Source organism: Strongylocentrotus purpuratus, unplaced genomic scaffold (assembly GCF_000002235.5).
Source record: "Strongylocentrotus purpuratus isolate Spur 01 unplaced genomic scaffold, Spur_5.0 spur5_scaffold_1, whole genome shotgun sequence".
Taxonomy (NCBI): domain Eukaryota; kingdom Metazoa; phylum Echinodermata; class Echinoidea; order Camarodonta; family Strongylocentrotidae; genus Strongylocentrotus; species Strongylocentrotus purpuratus.
In genome coordinates, this window is record NW_022145594.1 from 17,168,491 (window position 1) to 17,192,262 (window position 23,772).

The 23,772-nt window shown below is 38.5% G+C and overlaps 2 protein-coding genes across 5 annotated transcripts in view; both read left to right on the forward strand.

Annotated features, from left to right (window-relative positions):
* Positions 1-561: 561 nt before the first annotated feature.
* LOC115920948 lies at positions 562-2,673 on the forward strand. Its single transcript, XM_030977746.1, has 3 exons — positions 562-1,514; positions 1,746-1,961; positions 2,435-2,673. Exons 1-3 carry the CDS (start codon positions 1,512-1,514, stop codon positions 2,645-2,647), a joined length of 432 nt encoding a protein of 143 aa, XP_030833606.1. The 5' UTR covers positions 562-1,511; the 3' UTR covers positions 2,648-2,673.
* A 17,011-nt stretch (positions 2,674-19,684) lies between these two features.
* The window catches only part of LOC582560 (sortilin-related receptor), a 105,828-nt gene continuing 101,740 nt past the window's right edge, over positions 19,685-23,772 (forward strand). For all 4 annotated transcript variants that reach the window (XM_030977748.1, XM_030977751.1, XM_030977750.1 and 1 more), the window contains exons 1-2: positions 19,685-19,988; positions 21,444-21,678. The gene's annotated coding sequence lies outside the window, so the exon portion shown is untranslated. The remainder of the gene's footprint in view (positions 19,989-21,443; positions 21,679-23,772) is intronic.

The window sequence follows — 23,772 nt, forward strand, 5'->3', positions numbered from 1 at the left end:
ATAGCTCCTTTCCGGAGATCGTTTCCTCGGCGAGATCGCTCGTGGCGACACCTGCCCACAAAGGTCAAAACCCGACAAGACGCAATAGCGAGCGAGTGTACCCAGCATGCACTGCTGCATTATAAACACAGCTCAAAGGTTCTCTCATTGATTTTGGACAGGTTTTTTTTCAATTGCTTGGTGAACATGTATATGAAAATGACAACAGATGTCAAGAACATGTACATTGTATGCATTGAATGTACAGTACATGCATGTGAGCCTACTAAATTCTGAATGCTCGCTTTGTACATCAAAATGTAAACAAACAATAGAGGCCTTCAAACAAATTTGAATGCTGCACTGAATTTAATTCATCAAGTGGATATGGGCAGAAACTTGCTTTAACCAACTAAAAAACTATTGTAATCAACTCACACGAAATAAGAAAAGAATCTCTGAAAAAAAAATTATCATGAAATACAGTATTAGGATGTTTCAAGCTTGTACAAGTACATTTACGTGTACAGTGTACATTATGCTTGCATTCTTTACATATTTCCTCTTTCTCGTACAGTACATGTGGGCATTTCCACGGTAATAGGGTACTTCTGTGTGTGAAAGAATAAAGCGCTTACAGAAAAATTAAATAAATATCCTGTGGCTTTCTGTGTTTTTATTTTCATTGTTGATGGTATAAAGAAATAAAAAGACAATTCCATGCACTAATAATGTCATTTGGTTGTGTTGTCCTCTTTTCTTTAATGATTATTATTAAAAATTCCAAAGTACAATCAGTAATTGTTGAGTGGTGTGATTTTGAGGGTGATGCAAATAAAAATTCTAAAAAGAAATTGATGTTTCATGTTTTGAAAAGAGATTTTGATGCGGGTGGATTACGGCATTGATCATAGTTACGGCGATTGAGCTTTAAAGAGAGAGAGTGAGAGAGTTGAAAATTACATTGGCTGAATGAGAGATTCTGTCCACCTGTGTTACGTACGTTCAGAGTGAATTTTCCCACAATTATTAGTTGTGTCACCCAACAGTTTTATGTGCTTTGCAACTCTTTTGATGAAGGTTGAAATGTAGACCAAGAAAAAAATCGTCAAAATAAACGCAAATAGAGATAAAATCTATTCAAAATTTGGAGTGCAATATTCGGTCCAACTCACGAACGTACGTAACAACTAAAAAAACGGACCGTGGCGTCCGCGAATATGACGCATGGATAATCCACGTATCAGTCAAGTGAACCAAGGCACTGCAACGTTTGATTGTACTTGCAATCCATGCGCTGACTTCTACAATCGCGGGGCCGTGTAGCTCTATATAACTTCTGTCCAGTTTGTGCGTACGTTCACGGTTGCTGGTAGTTAGAACGACACGTACGCACGATGGACAGAAATGCTATTCGGTCTTATTTACGTACGTTTTTCCGCGGGGTTTCGTGAGCAGCAGACGACATCCGATCGTAATCATTGGAGTATCAACTCAACATTAGATTAGATCTAGGCTTTGAAAATCGTGGAATGGTACGTATTTGTTATTCAAAATCTTTTTGAAATACAGTAAAAGATCATGTTTCCGAAAATGAGTCATGTGTAACTTTAGTGGTGTACGATTATATTTTCCTCTTCTTGTCTAGCTAGTGGTCTGCTAGTGCTAAATTTTAACATGTAGTGATATTATTACATTACAGTCCCATATGTAGCTTTTCATGTATGCAACACTGGTAACTCTCGCCGATCTCGCATTTTCAATAGGTGCAACCGCAACCCAATTTAGCTGCAGATGATACCCAGAATGATGTGATGACCACCAGACCAACTGGAGATGATACCCAGAATGATGTGGAGATCACCGCCGACAGACCAGTGGCAGATGTTCACCAAGCAGCCGATGAGTACCAATGTGGAGACTTTGTATTGATCAATATATCAGTCGGCAAACGTGGAAAAATTCTGGAATACGTTGGAGAAGTAAGTTTGTATGGTTTCATTTACTTGCAAATTATTTTTATGCTTAGCTGTGAAATAAATGTAATACGAAAATCATTACAAATTTCTTGTTAAGAGGATTGTTGAGGAATTTATTTAACATTGGAATAACCTGCACAATAAATTATTTTACTTTTCAATGGATGACATTTTATACACAAGAATTATTTCATTATTGAGCCTACACTAAATTATACAAAATATTGCATCTACATTACCTGAGTCATATCATTGCATTGATACTTTACAATCCTTCTGTTAATCATTTAATGCCTTCATGTTTCAAAACCAGGAAATATCTATCTGTTTGGAGTGAAAATGTGCATGATTACTATTAACGTGAGAAAATCTGAACAAGTCAAAAAAGAAAAAAAATACAAATACATTTAAATTTGAATTAGCACAATGGATTTTAAACTCACGATTTTTTTCATCTTTAATTCTTTTGATTTCAGGTGAAAGATGTTGTGGGAGAAGATCTTGTCATCAAGTACATGGCCAAGTCGGAGTCTCATCCGGGGCTATTTATATGGCCAGCACGTGAGGATGTGTCTCAGGAATGTAGAAAACAGATAGTGAAGAAAATGCCTAACCCTGTCCTTCGGGAAGACATCAGCAGCACTAGATTACAATTTTTCACCTTTGCAGAACTCTCCCCAGAATCATGACTTGCTCCATACAATTTATGAATGTCTTATTACTCATAGATTGGTTAATAATGAATCGAGTCATTCCAACTTCTTCAGAGAACTTGTGTAAAGTCCAGCAAACCCGATATCGTCCCAAACCATCGGTTTTAAAATCCTTACAATATTCTCTGACTCTCGTGTAAGAGGAAAACCTAGAACTGCGTGTATTGATGTTAAAAAGGAGACATGATTAAATGGCTGGATCGTGCTAATTTATTGTTCTCACGTTGTACTTCAGTAAGGTTTTAATCACCTCAATAGACTTGTGTGTTATGAAAACAAATAAAATTCATGGAAAATTGGCACAAAGACACAATTATTTACTGAAAATATTTAATGAATGCTCAATTGAATTGATGCATTATAATATGCAAAATAACCCATTGAGTATGCAGTGTCAAATCTTTTTTGAATTTCAGATCTGAATTACATCAAAATGATTGTTATAAATACATGTATTTGATTTGAACTTACTTGAAATGAATGATCATAATTTTGAGCAAAAATAGAATTAAATAGAGCATTTATGAAAAATGAAGAAATATAAAAGGTAAATATCATACACATTGTAGTTAGCAGATAAAAGAACTCTAGAATAAAAGCATACAAATCCTGTATAGACAATTTGTAATTAACGACATGATGTTTGTGAAATATCAATGAATAGTGTTTGCCTTTTATTCTATATTGTGTCAACTACTTTCCCAGTCTTGATGGGAATTGATTACAAGCTAATGCTTACATGTAGTGAAATGCATGCTCAATTGTTTAACAGTCTGTTATTATTGGGCTCTGTGTCCGAGACACATTTTGGCTACTGACTATTAAAGACCTAGACTACTTTTAAATTTGTATATAAGGTTTTGTGAAATTTCAATTTCAATGAAATGATTAGTGTTTGCCTTTTATTCTATATTGTGCCAACTTCTTTCCATGTGACTATAGTTACTATCTTATCATTTTTTAAATTTGAATTTGCAATTCAGGTGTTCATAATTGTATAAATTTATATAAATGGTTCATCCATGGACAATTTAAGTTGTACACTGAAGTTTGTTGCTTGCTTTTGCAGTTGGTCAAAAGATTAATGAGAGGTGAGATAAGATTTCAAAACTATCAATTAATCTATTTTACAGATTTACAAACCGTATATCAGTTGGCAAATTCATTGATTTCATTATACTTAATAATTAAAGACCATTCACATTTCACTTATTCTCCACAATTTAAAATGATCAATACAATGAAACATTTTAACCTATGCAACGCTTATGAATATATTGATTATGAAATATGTGTCCCAAAACAGAATTCAAACAAACGTTTAGATGCCTGTTCTGTCCAACCGTTACATACGTTCCCTATTCTTATTAATTGGTTCCAACATGCATCAACAATTATAACTTCTAGATTTTATTTTATCCTGGAATATATGAACATAGCATCAACATCCAGTACACAGTGACACCAAATTAATAGAGTACGCACCATTAAAACATGTGTGAAAGATTTATTCATTCAATAATACATGATACATTGCAAACATTCCTTAAATATTTGTTTTTCTGATTCACAAAAAAAGCTATAAAATTTTTTTTAAAAAGAAGCAAATTCTGAGATGATTGTTAAATTGATGTTTTATTGATACTTAACTCACATGAATGAACATTGCATTTATATATTGAGCAAATAATAAATCAGAGGTAATTTAAGTTACAAATTTCTGTCCAATGTTACATACGTTCCCCCCAATACATGTCCTACTTTACGACCTCTGCAAAGTTAACATGAAATCACACTTATCTTTTCCCTCATAAATATATAGAATATAGATATTGGACAAGCAAAGGGAGAAATTTGATTGCTCTAGGGGTGAAAACAATTTTGACCATATTTACATCACAGAAGTACCCACTTAACATGGAAATGCCCACGTACATTACGTACAATGTACATGTATGTGCAATGTGCAACGTGCATGTGTAGGCCCAGCTGTAGGCATACAGTAGCATGCTGGAATTTGAAACTGTAAAATATGCCGTACCTGTACAACTGTACCCCAAAAAAATGTACATTGCCTTTATTGAATGAAACAGAATTTTGTTCAAATTGTACTAAAGGCTAATTTATGTGCACTTGGCAAGTTAAACTTTCAGATAGAGAGGGAGGAGAGGAGAGAGGGGAGGGGGAGGGGAGGGGAGAGAGGGAGGGGGAGGGGAGGGGAGAGAGAGGGGGAGGGGGGAGAGAGAGGGGGAGGGGAGAGAGAGGGGGAGGGGAGAGAGAGAGGGAGGAGAGAGGGGAGGGGAGAGAGAGGGGAGAGGAGAGAGGGGAGGGGGGAGAGAGGGAGATAGAGAGGGAGATAGAGAGGAGAGAGAGAGGGGGGATACTGTATAACAAATTCAGGAGTGGGCAGAGGTAGATAGAGAGAATACCGTAGGTGCATGACGCTGTTCAACTTGAAGGTGCCTTGGTTTTCTCAGAATCCATGGCTACACCATTACACAGTCTGGAGCAAATTCCAGCTTGTTATTGTACAACCACGGAGTTGGTGCAACATACATGTACATGTAGCCAGGTGTATGAAACTGACAAAAATGTATGTATTGAATAGTATTCATATTTCATGCATGGTTTGACATCAATACTCCCTGTAGTGTGTACTTGTAGGTCCATTGTATCGTGGACCATAAGTTGTGGTTGTACATAATGTAAGGGTAAGAGCTGAACAGATAAAGCAACATTCAATGCATAATGTGTATTGCGTTTTCCTCCACACATGAATATACTAAAGAAGAACACATGTACCTGTAGACTGATGTACAATGTACATGAACATATACTGTACATGTTGGACTACACGTAGAACATGTACAGTACGTGTAGGACTTTGTTACAAATCTTAAAAATGTTCATTCTGTTGACGCACAGAGGGTGGTCTGATCTGGTAATACAGTGTACATGTAGTCAGCAAAATAAAAGATTTGGGACTCATGGTAAACATTAGTTCATGTAGCCCCATACACTTTTTGTAAATGTCCATCATTTTTGCAATAAATGTGACCCCAACCATGAGCAGTGCAGAAAGACTTTACTTTGCATTTAGGACTACACTGTACATGTGCTGTACAGTGTACATACGCGTACAAACATATACCATACATGTACATGCAGTTAAAGCACATAAAAGAACCATCATACATGTAACTATTCTCTGGTAAACACACTGAACATGTACAGTATAAACCTACAAAAATGGGAGGAAAAATTATTTAAAAAAAAAAAAAAGCAAGCGGCCTCAAAAAAAGGAAGCGGGTGGGGACGCTAAACATGAAGAAAAAAAATGTAATGGCCTTCTGTACAGGTACATTGGACTGTACAGGTACATGTAAATAAAGATACAGTCAAACCTGCTTTAGTGACCACCTGTCTACAAAGACCACCTGTCTACAAAGGCCACATTTGTTGTTTCCCTTGAAAATGGTTTCTCATTGAATCATGTACTAAAGGAACCTGTCTACAAAGCCCACCTGTCTACAAAGCCCACCTGTCTACAAAGGCCACTTTTTGTGTTTCCCTTGGGTGGTCGCTATAGACAGGTTTCACTGTACAAAAATGTACATGTACATGTAGGCTTTGGCCTGTGTCTGGCTAGACTTGTTTACAAACATGTCTGTGTGGCGGACAGGAACATGTGTGTTGGTGCATGATGTAAAGTGAAAGTGATCATTCTAGTGTGACTTTGAAAGCCTGAGCCCTTGTTGAATGTCATTGTATCAGGTCAATGACATGCACATGTTCAGGGACTCTACATTCAAGTGTATGTGTACAGTATGTGTCATGTGCTGCAACATGGAAGAAAGGATGAGTCAGGGTGACAGTAGTCTACATCATAGACCACAATATCAAACATGTGTAGTCCGTCTCAAAGAAGTCTACTTCAAAGACCCTATTCCATGTACGGTACTGTAAAGAGTCAGCAAAACAAAAGTGGTCTTTATAGACAGGTGGTCTTTGTAGACAGGTTCCTATAGTACGTGTTTCAATGAGAAACCATTTTCAAGGGAAACCAAATATGTAGTCTTTGTAGACAGGTGGTCACTATTAAAAGCAGGTTTGACTGTACCAAGGATCTGTGCACAGAGAAAACGTCAGCCAATCTCCAGGAGTCTGGAGACAGAGACTACTCCTTCCAAGATTGGGATCACCACCAAACAGGGCAGCCAAGAATTGCACACAAATGTCATTAGAGTAACAAACACCATACAGTAGCCTGCTGCTGAAATCGATGCCTGGCTTCAGATGATAGAAGGGTGTCTTAAAGCCCCACTGCACTACTTATAGCTACTTGCGCCCTCTATATAACAAACAATGCATAATCGGTGACCATTAGTCCCCCATGATCCTCTTTTTCTATGTTAATTGAGAGCTGATTTGATGAGACAACCACCTGTCAAGTGACTTTGCAGGGTGGTCTAATCGCTCCTGTAAACTAGTACAGATAAGCTTTAAAGGGCACGGTCTTGGCACTGAGGCATGTCATCTCTGCAGCAACGCTGTCCCATCGGCCGCCCATCTCAGGATGTACAGTTCGGCCAAAAGGTTTTGGCACTTTGGTTCGGGGAAAGGGATGGTGTTCATTGGCGTTCGGGAGCTTCCCGTTGTTATTTGTTCGGTTTCGTACTCATTGGATCGTATCAGGAAGCCATCAAAATGCTTTAACGAGTGACCCGAACAACGGTTCTAGGGAAGCGGGAGCGTCACAAAACGCTTCAGTGTTAAGGTTAGGGAAATATTCAAATGCCAAAATATTTTTTACTCATAGTATTTAAAAGCGAAGCCTTCAAACCATACATTATAATTATTACATGGTATGGTTCATAATATATTATTGATTTAAATATCAAGAAGTGGAAGGGAGTGATCATGGCACAAAAGTCAGTAATCCTTTGTAAATGTTATCGGGAGAATGCCAACTTCAATAAATGATCATCTACACTCGTACAAACAGATTAACAGAACATTAAAGATGTTTAGGATAATGAACTGTTTAAAATGATAGTAAAAATGAAATATGAACGTTTGTTCACATTTTTGCATTTGAGCGACTTGTGCTCAATCAACATTGCTCTGGACAATTTATCCTTCCGTAATTTAATCGAGATACACAGTGACAGTCATCTTCCGCAAATATTTAGAACTGCATTATCAAATTGGCAATACTATTTTGCACATTTGTTTTTGTTTCGTCTACTGTCAACTCTCACAGATTTCTATAAAATTCCTTTCAAGACTAAAATCCAGAGCAAATCTTTATAATGATTTGTAGCATTGTATGGGTCTCAAAGCTGACTCAATCCCACCTGTGGAAAGTGCTGTTCCTCTAGCCTGGGCTAGGGGTGCAATACTGTGTACAGTAAAGTGCACAATTGTAGGTTATTGACTGTTTCCTATAGATTCAGACAGCATTCATTCAAAGAAGGGGCTCTATTGTTCATATCATGCTCTCCTATAAATCAATGTGCATTGTGCGTACTCAGAGGTACCCTCTGATGTACACTAGTACTGTACAACGTGTTCATCTAGAGTACTTGGTAAACAATTCTACAATGTTTTCCCTGTTGTATAGCATGAGGTGTCATTCAATACACCTGGCACCCCTTTACAATGTATGTACAGTACATGTACAATGTACTGTTTCACTAAAGTTTGCAAAGTCATGAGATAATGACATTTGACACAAAGCTGCATTATTGATTCCATACTAAACAAGAACGAGTATAGGACAGACACGGTGCCGTAGTATTTGTAAGAAAAAAGTTAGTCTGTAGTATGTTGTACATGTACTGTACATGTATGATTCTATTTTGAAGTTAATATTTCAGTAACAAAATCAATTTGACCAATTGCTCTCTTGACAACTTCAAAATTCCTAACTCTCTTTAATACTATTAATTGGAATTTTGGTCAAACTTTCACTGACCTGTTCCTCTCATTTTTCTGCTTCTATAATACAGGCAACTACTATCAGGATGGACTTCCCCTTTAAATCTAAATGAATCTAAACCTAACCTTAAAAAATCAGCCTTAATCGTAAACTCCATATATTTGATAAATTGTCATCAGGAGGGGCATTTAAACTGCAAGCAAGCAACAAAATATTCAAGCAAACACAGATGATTCATAACAGGATCTTCAAATGTTGAAAATGATTTTGTTTTAAAAACAACACAAATATTTGCAATCAATTGCAAATTTAAAATGACAAATCTGATTGGTTAATGGTCAGTCATTTGAACAACATGAGCATGCATTGATGATCTGGATTGGCCATTGTCCTTTTTGCGATTGATTGCAAACCTTTGTGTAGAGGGGCCTTTAATATGAGTGCCTGCCTCTTTAATTGCATGGAGGTGGATAGCCAACAAGTTTTTCTTTTGAGGACATGTGCGTTTCGAGAATAAGTATGTAACAATTAATAGTGCCCTGTACATTGAGAGAAACCATACAAGATAGTACAGTACAATCCGTCAAGGTTTTTTTTTTGTAAGAACTCAGGGCGTACAGCACGCAGTGTACCAATGTTCTATTACTGTAGGTAGATCTATTAAACTATTATTACATGCACATACAGTAGTTTAATACAATAGACCCTTTGAACAAATGTTACACTAGATACAATGTATTCAAGACAGGAATAAAGACAGACCCCAGGCCTTAAATTTCAACATTTTTAGGGCAAGGCCACTTTTCTGTAGGGCACATTCCTATATTACAGCACCAATGGGAAGAATTGGAAAGGGCACAAAAAATCTCCAAGGCCAATGAGAGGGGCATTGAGGCCAATCAAAGGGGCATCCAAGGCCTGGCCTTGGATGGCCTTGGATTAATTTAAGCCCTGAGACCCATAGAACTATAGGCCAATACTACAAACAATTATGCTCCAAAGTAATTGAACACATATTGCTGAGTCATAAATGTGTATACATGTATGTGTACTTCCTAAAATGTTGCTACTAATTCTAACAACATATTTATTGACGAAATGACAATCTACATGGTTTCCATCAAATGTACTCATAATGTACATGTATTGTAGGCCCACATGTTTTTAACTTGTGCATTTTAATAGTAATATGTACTGCATTTTGTAACATGTGTACATGTTGTATTATAAAGTCACAGTGAGATGGACATTGAACTCAACAAGTCTCATCATTACCCTATTGTGTACAAAACTGTAGGCTACCTGCAGTTTTGGCAGTAGGGGCGCTGGTCCGAGAACGAGGATCGTCCGCATAAACAAGCATATCCGCGTACACGCTGACAAAATGCATTTTTCGCAGACGTCTTTTTCTTCGACAGTCTGCGGGTTTCGGTTCCCGATCCGTGCGCTGGCGATGCCAAAAATGGATTCCGCATAATAAAATACCCCCGGTTCACTGTCTACTTTTATGAGTTGTCCGTCTTCCCGAGGATTTATCGCTCATAAGGTGAAAGTCTCTCTGCCAAGTCAAAGTAAAATGCATCAAGAATATCATTGCGGAACCCGTTTGTAGCATCGTCAACACCCTGATCGGAAATCAAAATCTTCAGGTAAAATGCGGACGATCCTTATTTTTGCGGACACATCTGTCCGCGTTTACGAAGACAATCCTTGTTTTGGCGACGATCTTTATTCTCGAACCAGCGCCCCTACTGCTAATGCCTTTTAATGGTGAAATACACTCACAAACATGAATTATTTGTATACCAACACACACCTGCACCTTCACTCACCACAAACGCACTGCCTCTCGATTAATGACATTGACAGCACCGAACAGAGTTTTGATTTTTTAAACTAATTTAGGCCTAAAGGAGATAACCATATTTAGAATCAATGAGTATGATGACTTGAAATTTAAATGTACATTCCTCGCTCGTAATTATGCATGTTAGTTACCAAGTACCAGTCAACTCCAAAACAGATGTGCAACCAAGATATTGTGATTAACACTGAATAAAAACTACACTTATTATAATTATTAGATTGTTTAAGGATTGTGTTGGTTTGTAAACAAATTGTATATAGATCTAGTGAGGTTAAGGTGCCCTACCCCCAACCCCATGCCATGGCCACCTCAACTAGGCCTACAGCAAATAAGTTACAACACAGTCACAACAGAAATGTTCTTTAATTTTTTTTAACATTTTAACAACCCCAAAATCCAGGAGATGCCTGCTTTTTGCTTGACCGAGTCTGAGAATACCACGGCTGCCTGAAATGAAGAATATGTATTTCAAGAGTCAAGACCATCATCAAAAGAAGCATATTTTTCTTAGATATTCATTGCCTTCTTGGATCGGACTTGGTAAATTTACAGCAGTCGGACGTCGACAGCTAGCTACACACGCACATCGCGTGCGATCGCCAACACGACGCCAGCGCATGCCCACTATCCCACAACACAAACCCGTAGTGGAAGCAATAGCCCGTGCTTGCGTGCTATCTACACAGAAACCCTACCGGCATTACACAAACATCTGCATGCCAGCAACAACGAAACGTCCCAACAAAATATAGATTTTACCTTTGTTCTTGTTGGTACATGGGTTGCTAATTTGACCACGGCAAAATTTCCTTTTCCAATTGCTTTCTCAATTTCATATTGTCCAACACGTATTTGTCCTCTTGGTCTAGAAGTATTTGATATTCCATGACCGCCGCTATTCGGCGGCTGACGGCTGGACGCCATTTTCCTCAGTACTGAGATATCGAATGAGATCGAGATCGCAATCGCTAAGCTCGAAAACAAAATGTGTTTTTTTTTCCCAACAAAAAAAAATGTATGGTTTCGTACAGCCCCCCCCCCCCCCCACCCCCTTTTAAAAAAAAACTAATAATATGTTTTCCTCTAAACAGTCTGTGATGTTTTTCTTCAATTTCAAAACTGATTAGTTGATTTGAAACTAACAAACTATATTTTTTTATCTTCTTCCTTCAAAATGTTTTTGCTTGTATTTTACCAGCCGAAATGTGGAAATAACAAACTACTGAATTGACAGACTTTCTTCTGGAAATCACAAAAAGAAAAACAATAACAATACAGATGAATAAACATGCAGATTCCTAATATATCTAAGATGGCATAACAACAACAAAAGGGTGAGAGAGGGAACATGTCGGTCTTCGGTTAAAGCCTGTAAGGCCGTTGACGAAAATTACGATCATTTGTTGTTAAAACATGTTAAAATCATATCAGAATCATATTCAGTGTCATAAAAATGAGGGAGAGGAGGAAAAAATGTGGTCACTGCCTAGTCATATTTCAGCTTGACAGATTTTTTATTTAAAAAAATTCAGTTGGGAATTAAACAGGATGAAGGCATAAACTGATTTTATAGTCAATTTATAGAGAGGGGCTTAAAGTGCCCCCCCCCCCCCTATCGATGCCCCTAGTTATCCAAGCTTCATTTCGATGGCATTAGCCGAGAGTTACAGCATGGACCTACGTCTATACTAGGTCCGTGATTACAGGGTTGGTGCCCGTTATCACAAATCCAATACTAAACCCTAATAATTAGGTCTTTATTGTAAAGTGAAAAACCTGTTGTTAAAGACCGCTCAAGGGAGAAAAGAAATGCCCAAAGCGCTGTTTCATAAGCAAGTTGTCTTTAAAGGTTCCAGTATTACAAAACAACAACAACATTTGAACAATAATTCGAGGAAAAAAAAGGGGGGGGGGGGTCTTTATATACAATTTGTCTTCCTAGAGGTATACAGGTTAAAGCAGTATTCACTCCATCAAGTTCTGGGGTGGAGGTGTTGTTGGTAGTGGTGATGGACGGTGGTGGTGATGGTGGTGGTGGTGGTGGTGGTGGTGGTGGTGGTGGTGGTGGTGGAGGTGGTAATGGTTGTGCTGTAGGTGGTGGTGGTGGTGGTGGTGGTGGAGTTGGTAATGGTTGTGCTGTAGGTGGTGGTGGTGTAGGGGGTGATGGTTGTGGTGGTGGTGGTGGAGGTGGTAATGGTTATTTATTTATTTATTTATGCATGTTCACAATTTCACAATTCATTAAAGTTAACATCACATGAAAATTAATATAAGATGACAAATCATTTTCAATTTTACAATACATTTGAATTAACTTCACGTGAAAAAGAATATAACATTGTTTTATCAAAGACAAGTTGCAACTTATATACAGTTTGAAGAATGAACACACAAAGGTGATGAAACATAAGCAAATAGAGCTTGAATCGTTACAACACCTTTCAAATATATAATATATGACAAATAAAATTCCTAAAGTTTTATAGTGAACTATTTACACTATTTACAAAGTTTTTTTTTTTTTTTGGTTGTGCCGTAGGTGGTAGTGGTGTAGGGGGTAATGGTTGTGGTGGTGGTAGTGGAGTTGGTAATGGTTGTGCTGAAGGTGGTGGTGGTGTAGGGGGTAATGGTTGTGGTGGTGGTGGTGGAGGTGGTAATGGTTGTGCTGTAGGTGGTGGTGGTGGTGTGTAAGTGGTAACAGTTGTGGTGGTGGTGGTGGTGGTGGTAGTGGTGGTGGTGGTGGTGGTGGTGGTGTAGGTGGTAATGGTGGTGGTTGTGGTGGTGGTGATGGTGGTGGCGGTGGTGGTTGGGGTGGTAATGGTTGTGCTGTGGGTGGTTTAGGTGGTAATGGTTGTGGTGGTTGTGCTGATGGTGGTGGAGGAGGTGCTGGTGGTGATGGCGGGGATGTTGTTGGTACTGCTGCTTGTGGTTTTAAATAATAATGGTATCTTCGTCGATGAAAAGGTTGGATTTAAAACAGATTAGGTCGGATATATTATGGGCCAAATATTCACAGACTATTACAAAAAGAGACATAACAATTCCCTATATGATTATTTGATTACAATTAATAGCCTCATTGGTCCTCAAAAGAAAAGAGGATATTTTGGTTCATCTTGCATAGTTTTTTGGTGGTGTTTATTTTTGTGATCGAAATTGAACAATTATGAGTTTATAGCTTTATCGACGAAAACAACTTTTATTAATAATGGGCAAGATATTAATATAAAAGAAAACTTACAAGATAATATTGAAGGATAGGTCTTCGGCTTGGCCTTGTCAATGATAATCTATTTCATGAGCTTTGTCTGGGGCTGTCGTATTATCAAGCAATCTGCTTACAATGACAGTCCATCTTTCACAAATAATTTTATAATGTTTTATTATAATGTTGGAGGAAATTTAGTATGTATGACAGTTTTTCATTTCGTTTTGAAAATAATAATTTATATATCTATATGTATTTGCTTATTTATGATTTATTGTCAGAAAATAGTTGTTGTTGTACTTTATATACGATGTAAATATGTTCATTCAGGGCCCCATGGAAAACCACTACTTGTTGGTGAATGGGCTACCCTGTCAAAAGATTAGAAATAAATAAATAAATAAATAAATATCATTATTGTTATCGAAAAAGTGTGTACTTAATACATGAATGCAGAAAATCAAAAAAAAATCAAAAATCAAATTATAGGTAGAAATAACAAGGGATGACAAAAAATGATAGATAGTGAGATGGAGACTAAATAGAGAGGCGGAGAGAAAGAGAGATAGAAAAAAGGAGAGGTAGAGAGAGAGAGGGGAAGGAGGAGGAGGAAAAAGGAAAAAGGAGAAAGGAAGAAAGGAATACCAACAAAAATGAAAGAAGGAAGATAGAAGTAAATAAAGAAAGAGAAGGAGAGAAAGAGAGAATGAGAGAGAGAGAGAGAGAGAGAGAGGGAGAGATATTGAAATAAACACTTCACCGAAAGAGGGCGTTTGTAAAATATTTCCGTGACAGCAACTCAAAATAAGGGTTTCTTGAAGGAATTTAAACTATAGATCTATATAAGCATATTAACTATAGATTTCCTTCAATTTCTTATTTGTTGATATATAATGACAGGGTAAAATAAAATAGAAAAGCACTGGATTAAAAAATATTAATAATAATGAAGTGTTTCACATAAATTGATTTCAAACTTTGTCTGACCTCAGTTTTAATCGTGAAATACTTTTGTATGGTAATTTGCTCTTATTGCATAATCAATATTGTCTTACCCCTGGTTCCATCCTGAATAAAAGATGGAATAATTAGTTTTCTGGCGCTTCACTTCCTTTAACTATGGTATCTTAAGCTGTAAAGCCGAGCTTCCTGGAAAAATGATGAACAGTGATTAAAATTAGAAATCTAAGTCTTACATGAAAAAATGCAGCTTTTGGATATTTGTCCGCTGAATATTTTGGCCTCTTATCCAAAACTTTAAAAATAAGAAGACGACCGAAACCATTCCATCAAATTTTACGAGTAACGAGGAATAAAAATGAGAAAAACGAGAAAGAAAAAAGCTATAGAGAGGTCCTATCTGTGAATTTGCTCTTTTGTTAATGATGATTTTCTTTTAAAATGAAACCATACCAGGATCTGACCCTTTCTTGCAGTTTTTCTGTATAGCGTTTGAGACAAGAGGAGGCGCGATAGCTCAGTCGGTAGAGCAGTGGTCTCGTAATCCGGTGACCCGGGTTCGAAACAAAGGGGATTCGCTAGTGCCCTTTGGCAGCGGATAAAATCCTCATTACCAGGTCCCTCGGAAAGGACCCAAAGCCGTCGGCCATCTGGTTGTTTACTAATACAAGCATTTATGCTTTCTTCACCAGTCAGGTAAAATAACTACCACCCCCCCCCCCCCCCCCCCCCCCATTGTAAAACAAAACGAATAGGAGCGGATGCCCTAGTGGGAGATACAGCCCTGATAATCTTAAAATGACTAATATTCAGGCAACCACCACCACATATTCTGTCAGGGAACATCAAAATCGGTCAGACAGGTTGTCTAATAAATACTTTCGGTGGATGAAATCTAAATCACGTTTTGAATGAGAATGATATTCAAGTTTGTAGCTGGTTATAGGCTTTATAAACTCGCTCGCAAGCTTAAAAAAACAGGAAAATGCTGCATATTCGGGCAAGCGACGATATCCCGCATGGAAATTGTGTTATACAACGAAGCTCGCCCCCCCCCCTTCTGTCTCTTTCTCCTCCTCTCTCGCTCTCTATATAATCTATAATCTATCACCCTCTTTCTCTCTTTCTCTTTCTCTCTCTCTCTCCCCCTCTCTCTCTCTCTCTCTCTCTCTCTCTCTCTCTCTCTCTCTCTCTCTCTTTCTCTATAGATCTCTAGATCTCTTTCTAGATAATTTTTTTTTTTATCTCTCTCTCTAAATCTCTAGTCAGTGTCTCCTTTTTCTCGCGATAATTTATCCCATGCATGCACAGTCTTTATCCCCTTTACCTAGAACTCCCGCTCAATCAACGCGAGACGCTGATCAAGTGACGTCACTACCTACGTCAACAACCGTTCCTTCGGTTGTCTTCACGAAGCCCACGATGAGCAGGCGATCGATTGCGGTTCCCATGGCAATCAGTATCACTTTCCCCCCGCTACGCGTCGCAGGCCGGGCAGAAATTGCAAACGGTCGTCTGCATCGGGTTGAACGATGAGATTGACATTACTGAGGTAATAGAATTAATGTATGTCGTTATACGTTCCAGCTTACGACCCAACTACGACAAAATATGACAGAAACTGAAACAGGATTCGATTCACTGGCGTAGCCATATTTGTTGAACAAGGGGAGGGGAGGGGGCACAGACGGAAGAGGAAGCGTGGAGGCGTGGGGCGTGGGGGCGTGGGGGCGTGGGGGCGTGGGGGAGTGGGGGTAACATACCAAACTCATCTCCAAACAGGTAGGAGTAGGGTTAAGGTCTTGACCCCTGACCTTTCATGGATTATCAAAAAACTTCTGACATTCAAACAAAAAGAATTTTTAAAAATGAAAAAAAAGAAAGAAGAGCATATTTTGGTTAAGGTCTGTTTCCGAATGCAAACTCCCTCCTAACGCCCCAAGCTTCCAAGCCCCATCCAACTTACATAATATCGACCCCACCAACCCCGGGACCTCATCTATTAACAGAAAAGCCAAGTTGCGCCCCCCCCCCCCTTACCCATTCCCCAATTTCCCCCAAAATGTTCCCCTATTCTACTTTCTATAGGCCGGCCGTATATTATATTGTACCCCTCATCCTGGAATTTCATGCAGTATTTGATATGCATATTATTATGACGATTCCGGACCTTATTTTGTGTTTTTCTTTCCTTCTTCTCGGAATTCAGTCATTGGTCTAACTATAGGTCGTAAAATGGGCGTTGGCCAGAATGATATCAGTCGATTTCATCATGTTATCTTTTTTCTTCCTTGTTTTATTTTTACATTAAACGGTCTTTATTTCCTTTCCTTTTTCAAAGTATTTTTTTAAAATTGAAAATAAAACTCAACTGTCCTTGATAATCTCTCAAAGAAACCCAAGAAGTATTTCCTTTTCTTTTTTAAAGTATTTTTTAAAATTGAAAATAAAACTCAACTGTCCTTGATAATCTCTCAAAGAAAACCCAAGAAGGCTGAGCCACTATCACGAATCAAGATGAGAGAGAGAGAGAGGGAGAGAGAGAGAAAGAAAGACTGGGAAAGACAGGGGGAGAAGGGGAAGAAAGAGAGAGAGAGAGAGAGAGAGAGAGAAAGAAAGAAAGAAAAAGAGATATAGATAATTATAGAGAGAGAGAGAGAGAGAGAGAGAGAGAGAGAGAGGAAGGTGAGACCAAATAATGAGAGAAAATCTACACCTACCCCCCCCCCCCCCAAAAAAAAAAATTACAAGAATTTTCAGAATACTAATTTTGTTTTAATGGTGGAGATACGGGAATATCTGAGTTAAAACAGTTGTTAGGATTCCTCCACAGGCAAAGGGGGGGGGGGCGTACACCCTGCGGCCCTAAGGAAAAAAAAATCATATCGCTAAAATTTGCGCAATGTATAACTACAAGGACGGACTGAATAAAGGTAGATTGAAGAGTTTTCCTTCCCGTGGGCCATTTGATATTTTGGCTTAAGGGCTGGTCGATGTGGTTTGAGGCAGGTTAAGAAGCCTGTCCAGTTAGTTCAAATTACTTTTTGCACTGTTCTTGTATTTTTGCATTCTCTGGAATTAAATGTCAATCCACACTTTTCATATAAGAGCCTGCATAGACCATGCATGACTTTGTATATCACGTGTTGTCTGTCATGCTGAGGCTCTATAATTCGAATAATAATTTATTGTTGTAATAAACTAATTTGGTCGGTGGTGAGAAGCCAACAAAAAGGGTAGGTCTATGATGTGTTATAGTACCCTTTCACCAGTTTCACGAAGGCAATGTATTTGGAAATACTTAGCATGTTTGGCTGAATAAATTGGACGACGGAGGCATAAACGAAACCGTATAACGATTGAATAATGAATGACGTGGAAAGTGACCTTTTGTGGACATTTTTTCCTCTGGATTTTTTTGGTTGAAGATTGGTATTCCGAGAAGCCGGTATCATTATCAGCAGGCATCCCTGTACTGTCTTTCCCCATTAGATGGCGCTATAGCAGAAACAAGAATAAACACCATTATAACGGCATATAGCCTGTTGATTCAAAAGAACTTGTAGACTACCGAAATAAAGAAGGACAATCGAATTAAATGTCATTAATTAATTTGGTTGATGTATTTTACCTAATTGTAATCGTCAATATTTTATGATTGAGATGATTGTCTTAAATGAAAAAAAGTAATGCAATCATCGGATATACATCATTCAGCTCACTGTTCGAAAATCGTCTCCCCCCTCTCTCTCTCCATCTCTCTCTCTATCTCTCAGTAACAATCATCTTCAATTTTGCCACGCGATTCAGTATGCCGAACGTTACCTCACTTATTTCATAGAGAAATTGAGAATAAGGTTGATTTGTTTTCAGAGTGAGGGAACTGACACAAAATATATGACAAAATAATAGCACCACTGACGTACATAATCGATATGCAGAAGCCAAAAATCCACACAATCATTTTGCCTCATATTATATAGTTTATGTAGGCGTACAAATAAAATGTATTATATTTATACAATCGAAAGCAAAGCTTCACGGTCAGTATCAAACAAAAGAATAAAAAATAGGGCCCGGTGTAAAGATACAGATAAACAAAGGAATAGGCCTACATAATAGTAGACCGTAGACAGAAAGAAAAATAAGTATACTAGTAGACATGCAGATAGACAGGTATAAAGATAGATAGCCAGCAAATAGAAAGAGATCGGACAGATATATAGATAGATAGATAGCTATTAAAATAAATAAACAAATACTGAGGTACCTGGGAACTTGCATATAGAGTGATAGAGAAATTATGTAGATTGAGATAAATGGAAAGGAAGACATGAACCGAGAGAGAGAGAGAAGAAAAAAAAAGAGAGGGGGGGGGGGGGGGGGGGGGGGGGGGGGGGGGGGGGGGGGGGGGGGGGGGGGGGGGGGGGGGGGGGGGGGGGGGGGGGGGGGGGGGGTTCATATACGTGTACCTATGGCCCATGGTTTCCAGTAAGACCTCATGGGGGGGGGGGAGAAGATTATGAAGTGACCCGGGTTCGAAACCAAGTCAATGCGCTATAGACAAGTGCCCTGTCCTCCGACCAGGTCCCTCGGAGAGGACCTAAAGCCATCGGCCGTCTGGTTGCTTACTTACAAGCATTTATGCTTTCTTAGCAGTCAGGTAAAATATCCACCACCACAGTCAACTACAAGGTTTATTTCTCTGAAAAAAAGTTCAAGTATTATAAATAAACGTTAGGGGGTGTGTCCCGAACCGGCAATTGAGCTTCGCGGCTGTGGTCAACTTTCAACCTTTCCATTTCAACCTACCAAGCTGAGCTGAGCATCTACCCCTAAACTTTAAAAATGTAAAATAATCAAGTTAACATACTCATGTTTACATTAATATGTTTTAAACAACTATTCGACATTTTGCTTCATTAAACCACCAATGACAGAGAGGCGAAACACAGACCTTTTAACAACAAAATTCCTCTCGATTCGCGGTACTTGGCGATAGCACGGGAGCCGAACAATTATTTATAAACATCTATGACGTCATTATTGGTATATAATTCAGAGACCATCAGAAACATGGCGACCGTTTGCACTGCGAATCCTGTTTCTGGTGCTTGTAATATCACTATTTAGTGTTTCAGTGTACTCTTTCAGACTCGGATCGAGGGCAAAAACCCTGCATTTTCCCCACCAAGAAGCAGATGATGGAATAAAGAGGATAAGACGGAGTGTTCCCACCGAAAATGAAAGTCCAGCCCATCAATCGCGGAGGGCGAGACAAGCAGATAATCGACCCGATGAGTCTGCGGCAAGTCCCGGTGAAGGTATTCAAGTCACAAAGGTGTGTGTCATTTTACTGTCAACTTTAGCTTTACGCGGTTGTGCAACTTGTTCGATTGTTGTTTGTTTTGCACATGGGTGCTCCGCAGTGCATATGAATACCTGACCCATTTGTCTTGTGTAAGATTTACTAATGTAACTAGATCTAGACAGTTTCACAATTATGATGTGATTCAATGATCAGATGATTGATGATAGAGTCTAGTGAGTGTCAATGTGAAACTGAAGTAGATCTAAAGACCGTCCATAGACTAGAGAATAGAGAGCAGTCATGTTTCACCACGTTTAATGACATTGTTCCGAGTGTCAGTTGATAATGATTAATGAGATATTTTTTAGGTCTAATTGGATAGATCCAAGAAAGTCAATTCATGATGTCAATCAGTCAGTCTAGTCTACTTCTTTTCTCTATCCCCTTTCCTCATGTTGTTGTCCTCTGTTGTCTGCCCCCCACCCCCCACCCCCCACTCCGGGGTCGGCCGTCGGAGGGACCGCATTCATGTTCCCCAAATCTCTGGTGAAGGCGTACTTTTCATGCAACAAAGCCCGGCCTGTAATACACAAAAATCTGGCCTCTTTTAACTTTACACACCGGAAAAAAGGAAGGTGCTTTCAAAGGGAGGGAACATGATAAACAAACAATCAAACATAGACTAGACTAGTAAGTAATAGTAGACCTAGATCTAAATGTAAATAAATATAATGAAAATAAATAAAATTCCGTTTTTCCACCATACAGTTTGATCGAATTGAGATCTAACAGTTAGACTTAGGTCTAGGCCCAAATTCACAAAGGAGGTTAAAATTTCACCCATGGTTTAAATCATCATTTACATGTACATGTACTGGTAACCCATGGTCTAATATTAGCGCAAAATAAGCGTGACACAGACAGAGGTCCAATATTAGACGCGCGCAAGGCAAGGTATGCTTTAATATTTTGCACTAATTTTTAAACCATGGGTTATAAAGTTAAACCTTTTTTGTGAATTCGGACCATAGAGTTTCATTTTTATTTTGAGAACTGGGATTTGCCTTAAATCAAGATGAATCAGCAACGTTAAAGATAAAGTTGAGTTCTGGTCATGCAATTGCATTGTGACAGAAACGTTGTGGAATCGATCAGAAAAGGTTGATCATCTAGCATTGGTGTGTGCTGCAAGGTTCTGGAATCATCAAAATGATAAGAAAATTGGCCCAGTCTTGGTAAAGTTACAAGCACTGTACACAGTGAGCAGTATATGGGACTACACAAACTTGTGGCATACAAATTGGGCCTATTTTTAAGCTGTTACTTGTCATATTAGAATATGAAAGCATTTGAAGAGACATGCTTTTTTAGGGGACATTTTTACTCTGATGTATGATAACTCTCACAAATTATTTTTCACCTCTTCCCAGAACTCAACCTTCTCTTTAATTTACACTGTTTTCATTTGTTTCTCCACCATACTAGTTTGACCTGAATGACCCCCATCCTGAGCTGATCGTTCATTGGGCAGGCGAGGACAGCGATGTCATCATCTGCCTCACCCGTGACATCACGCAAACCACCCAATCAGAGAGCTACGTCTATATCTCCAGTGACTATGGGGTAACGTTCGTGAACAAGTCGAGTACGATGTTCAGAAGTTTTTTCCACGAGGCCTGTCTACGATCGCTTCTACAGCAGCAAGGCTGACATCCAGAGAGTAAGTTTAGCATTAAAGGGGAAATCTACCCTAGAATTTAAGATAAACTTGAGTATGCCAACATGTCTTGGTTCTGGGAAAGTTGGTTATCTGAAAAGCCAATTTAAAACAGTAATTTGAAGAAGTTTACAAGCAATATTTCATTAATTTTTTTAAGGCTTATGTTGGACAATATTATTAAGGACAAGTACACTGTACGTGTATTAAATTTCATGTTGATTAGTGCTATTTAATGAATAGTTTTAGCCCCCGAAATGCCCAAAAGAGCCCCGAAAGTCATAAAACAGCCCAAAAATGTGCATAGAGTTCACTGCAAAACAAATTAAAGAGTGTTATTTTCATGGAAAGCAAGCTTGAAAAGTAGCCCCCGAAATGTTTTAAGTATGTTTTTCCCTGGTTAAATCCAAAGGCAAAGAAGAAGACTTGATTTGTTTTACGTGTCCAAACACACAACCCCCACCCCTCCACCATACTGGTCACACTATGAATATGACTGACAAAGAAAGCGGACAAAATATACAGTTCCTCAGGTAGACAAAGGAACATCCCTTCACTGCTATTATGTAAAACAGGTGTCACATGCATATTCACCTTTTTACATAATAGCAGTGAAAGGATGTTCCTTTGTCTACCTGAGGAACTGTATATTTTCTCCGCTTTCTTTGTCAGTCATGTTCATAGTGTCATACGCATGCGATTACATTGTGAAAAAAACTGTCTGGAAACAATTGGGAAAGGCTTCCACACTATAAACATGAAAGGAATGCAAAAGCTCATATTAAAAGGATTTTCCACCTTTTCCAGAATTCACCCTTTTCTTTTTTCATAAGGGGAAGTTCACCCTAGTATTGAATTGGTGAAAACAATTCTGGTAAATAGTTGAAGTATGTACACGTACGTGTATGCACACAATCTATTGAACATTTGAGAAAAAGCATTCAAGTAATTTATTACTACAACATGTACCAGGTACATGTACATGGAACCATGTGTACATGTAATGCACTTGGATGAAGGGTGATACATGTAAATACAATACCGCCCAGAAGTTATTGGGCATGCGGGATCGTGTTTCACGATAGGAGGTTAGCGTGATTGTAGACGGGTTTTATCGTGTTTTTATCGTGAGAAACATCGTGATTTGTATTCATCTCTATCATGATTTTTTTCCTCAACTTGATCAACTCGCTAAATCCCCGATGCATATCGTGATATTTCCTTTTAGTTTGTTATTATCACGATAGAACTGCGCACAGCATGCTGTATTTATACGCTTGCTGAGCCTGCGCATCCTCAAACATACCGATGCGCGCTTGCCACTGACGTCACAATCACTTGATTATTACATCACAAAAGCGTGAATGAATGCTCTTTTCATTCCATGCATAAACACGAGACAATGTGCTACGGGGAATGTTTGGGATTGCACATGCGGAGAGAAAAGTTATCCGATGAGAGAAGTGCAGAAACAAGAACCAGGTGTCTAATTGGCCTTTCCCACGATACGACATTTTTTTTTTTATTTGAGGGGGGAGGAATGTTTGGGATAGCTCATATCATGGCAGAGGAGATCCGAGAATATATCAAGAGTTAGACCGAAAGCTTCAGTCTCTAATATCGACGGCTATTCCGCTTATGTTTAATCCGAGAAAGACTTGTCGTTAACATTATTTGTTGCGCAGCCATCTTGATTTGAGTTAATGAATGCTCTTTTTTTTCCCGGACGTCCGATACCTACATGTGCGTACGAGTCAGCACAGCTTGACGCGGTGATATTTTGATATTCATAAACGCGTGATCTAATTCGCCTAAATTTCGCCATTGCAATTACTTGATTAAAATTGTAAGAATTTTAAGAAATATACATACTTTCTTATGTCCGATTTATTGATCGGAAAATTAGATCTAAATAAGGAAAAACGGGAAGAAAAGAAAGGCTCACCCCCCCCCCCCCCCCCCCCCCCCGTCGTGCGAGCCGTAAGGGTCACCGTCTGTGTATATGAGGCGCCGTTTGTAAAACAATTATATAGACAAATTATATATTATATAATCATTATTTAACAAATAATAACCATTATTTACATATAATGCAAG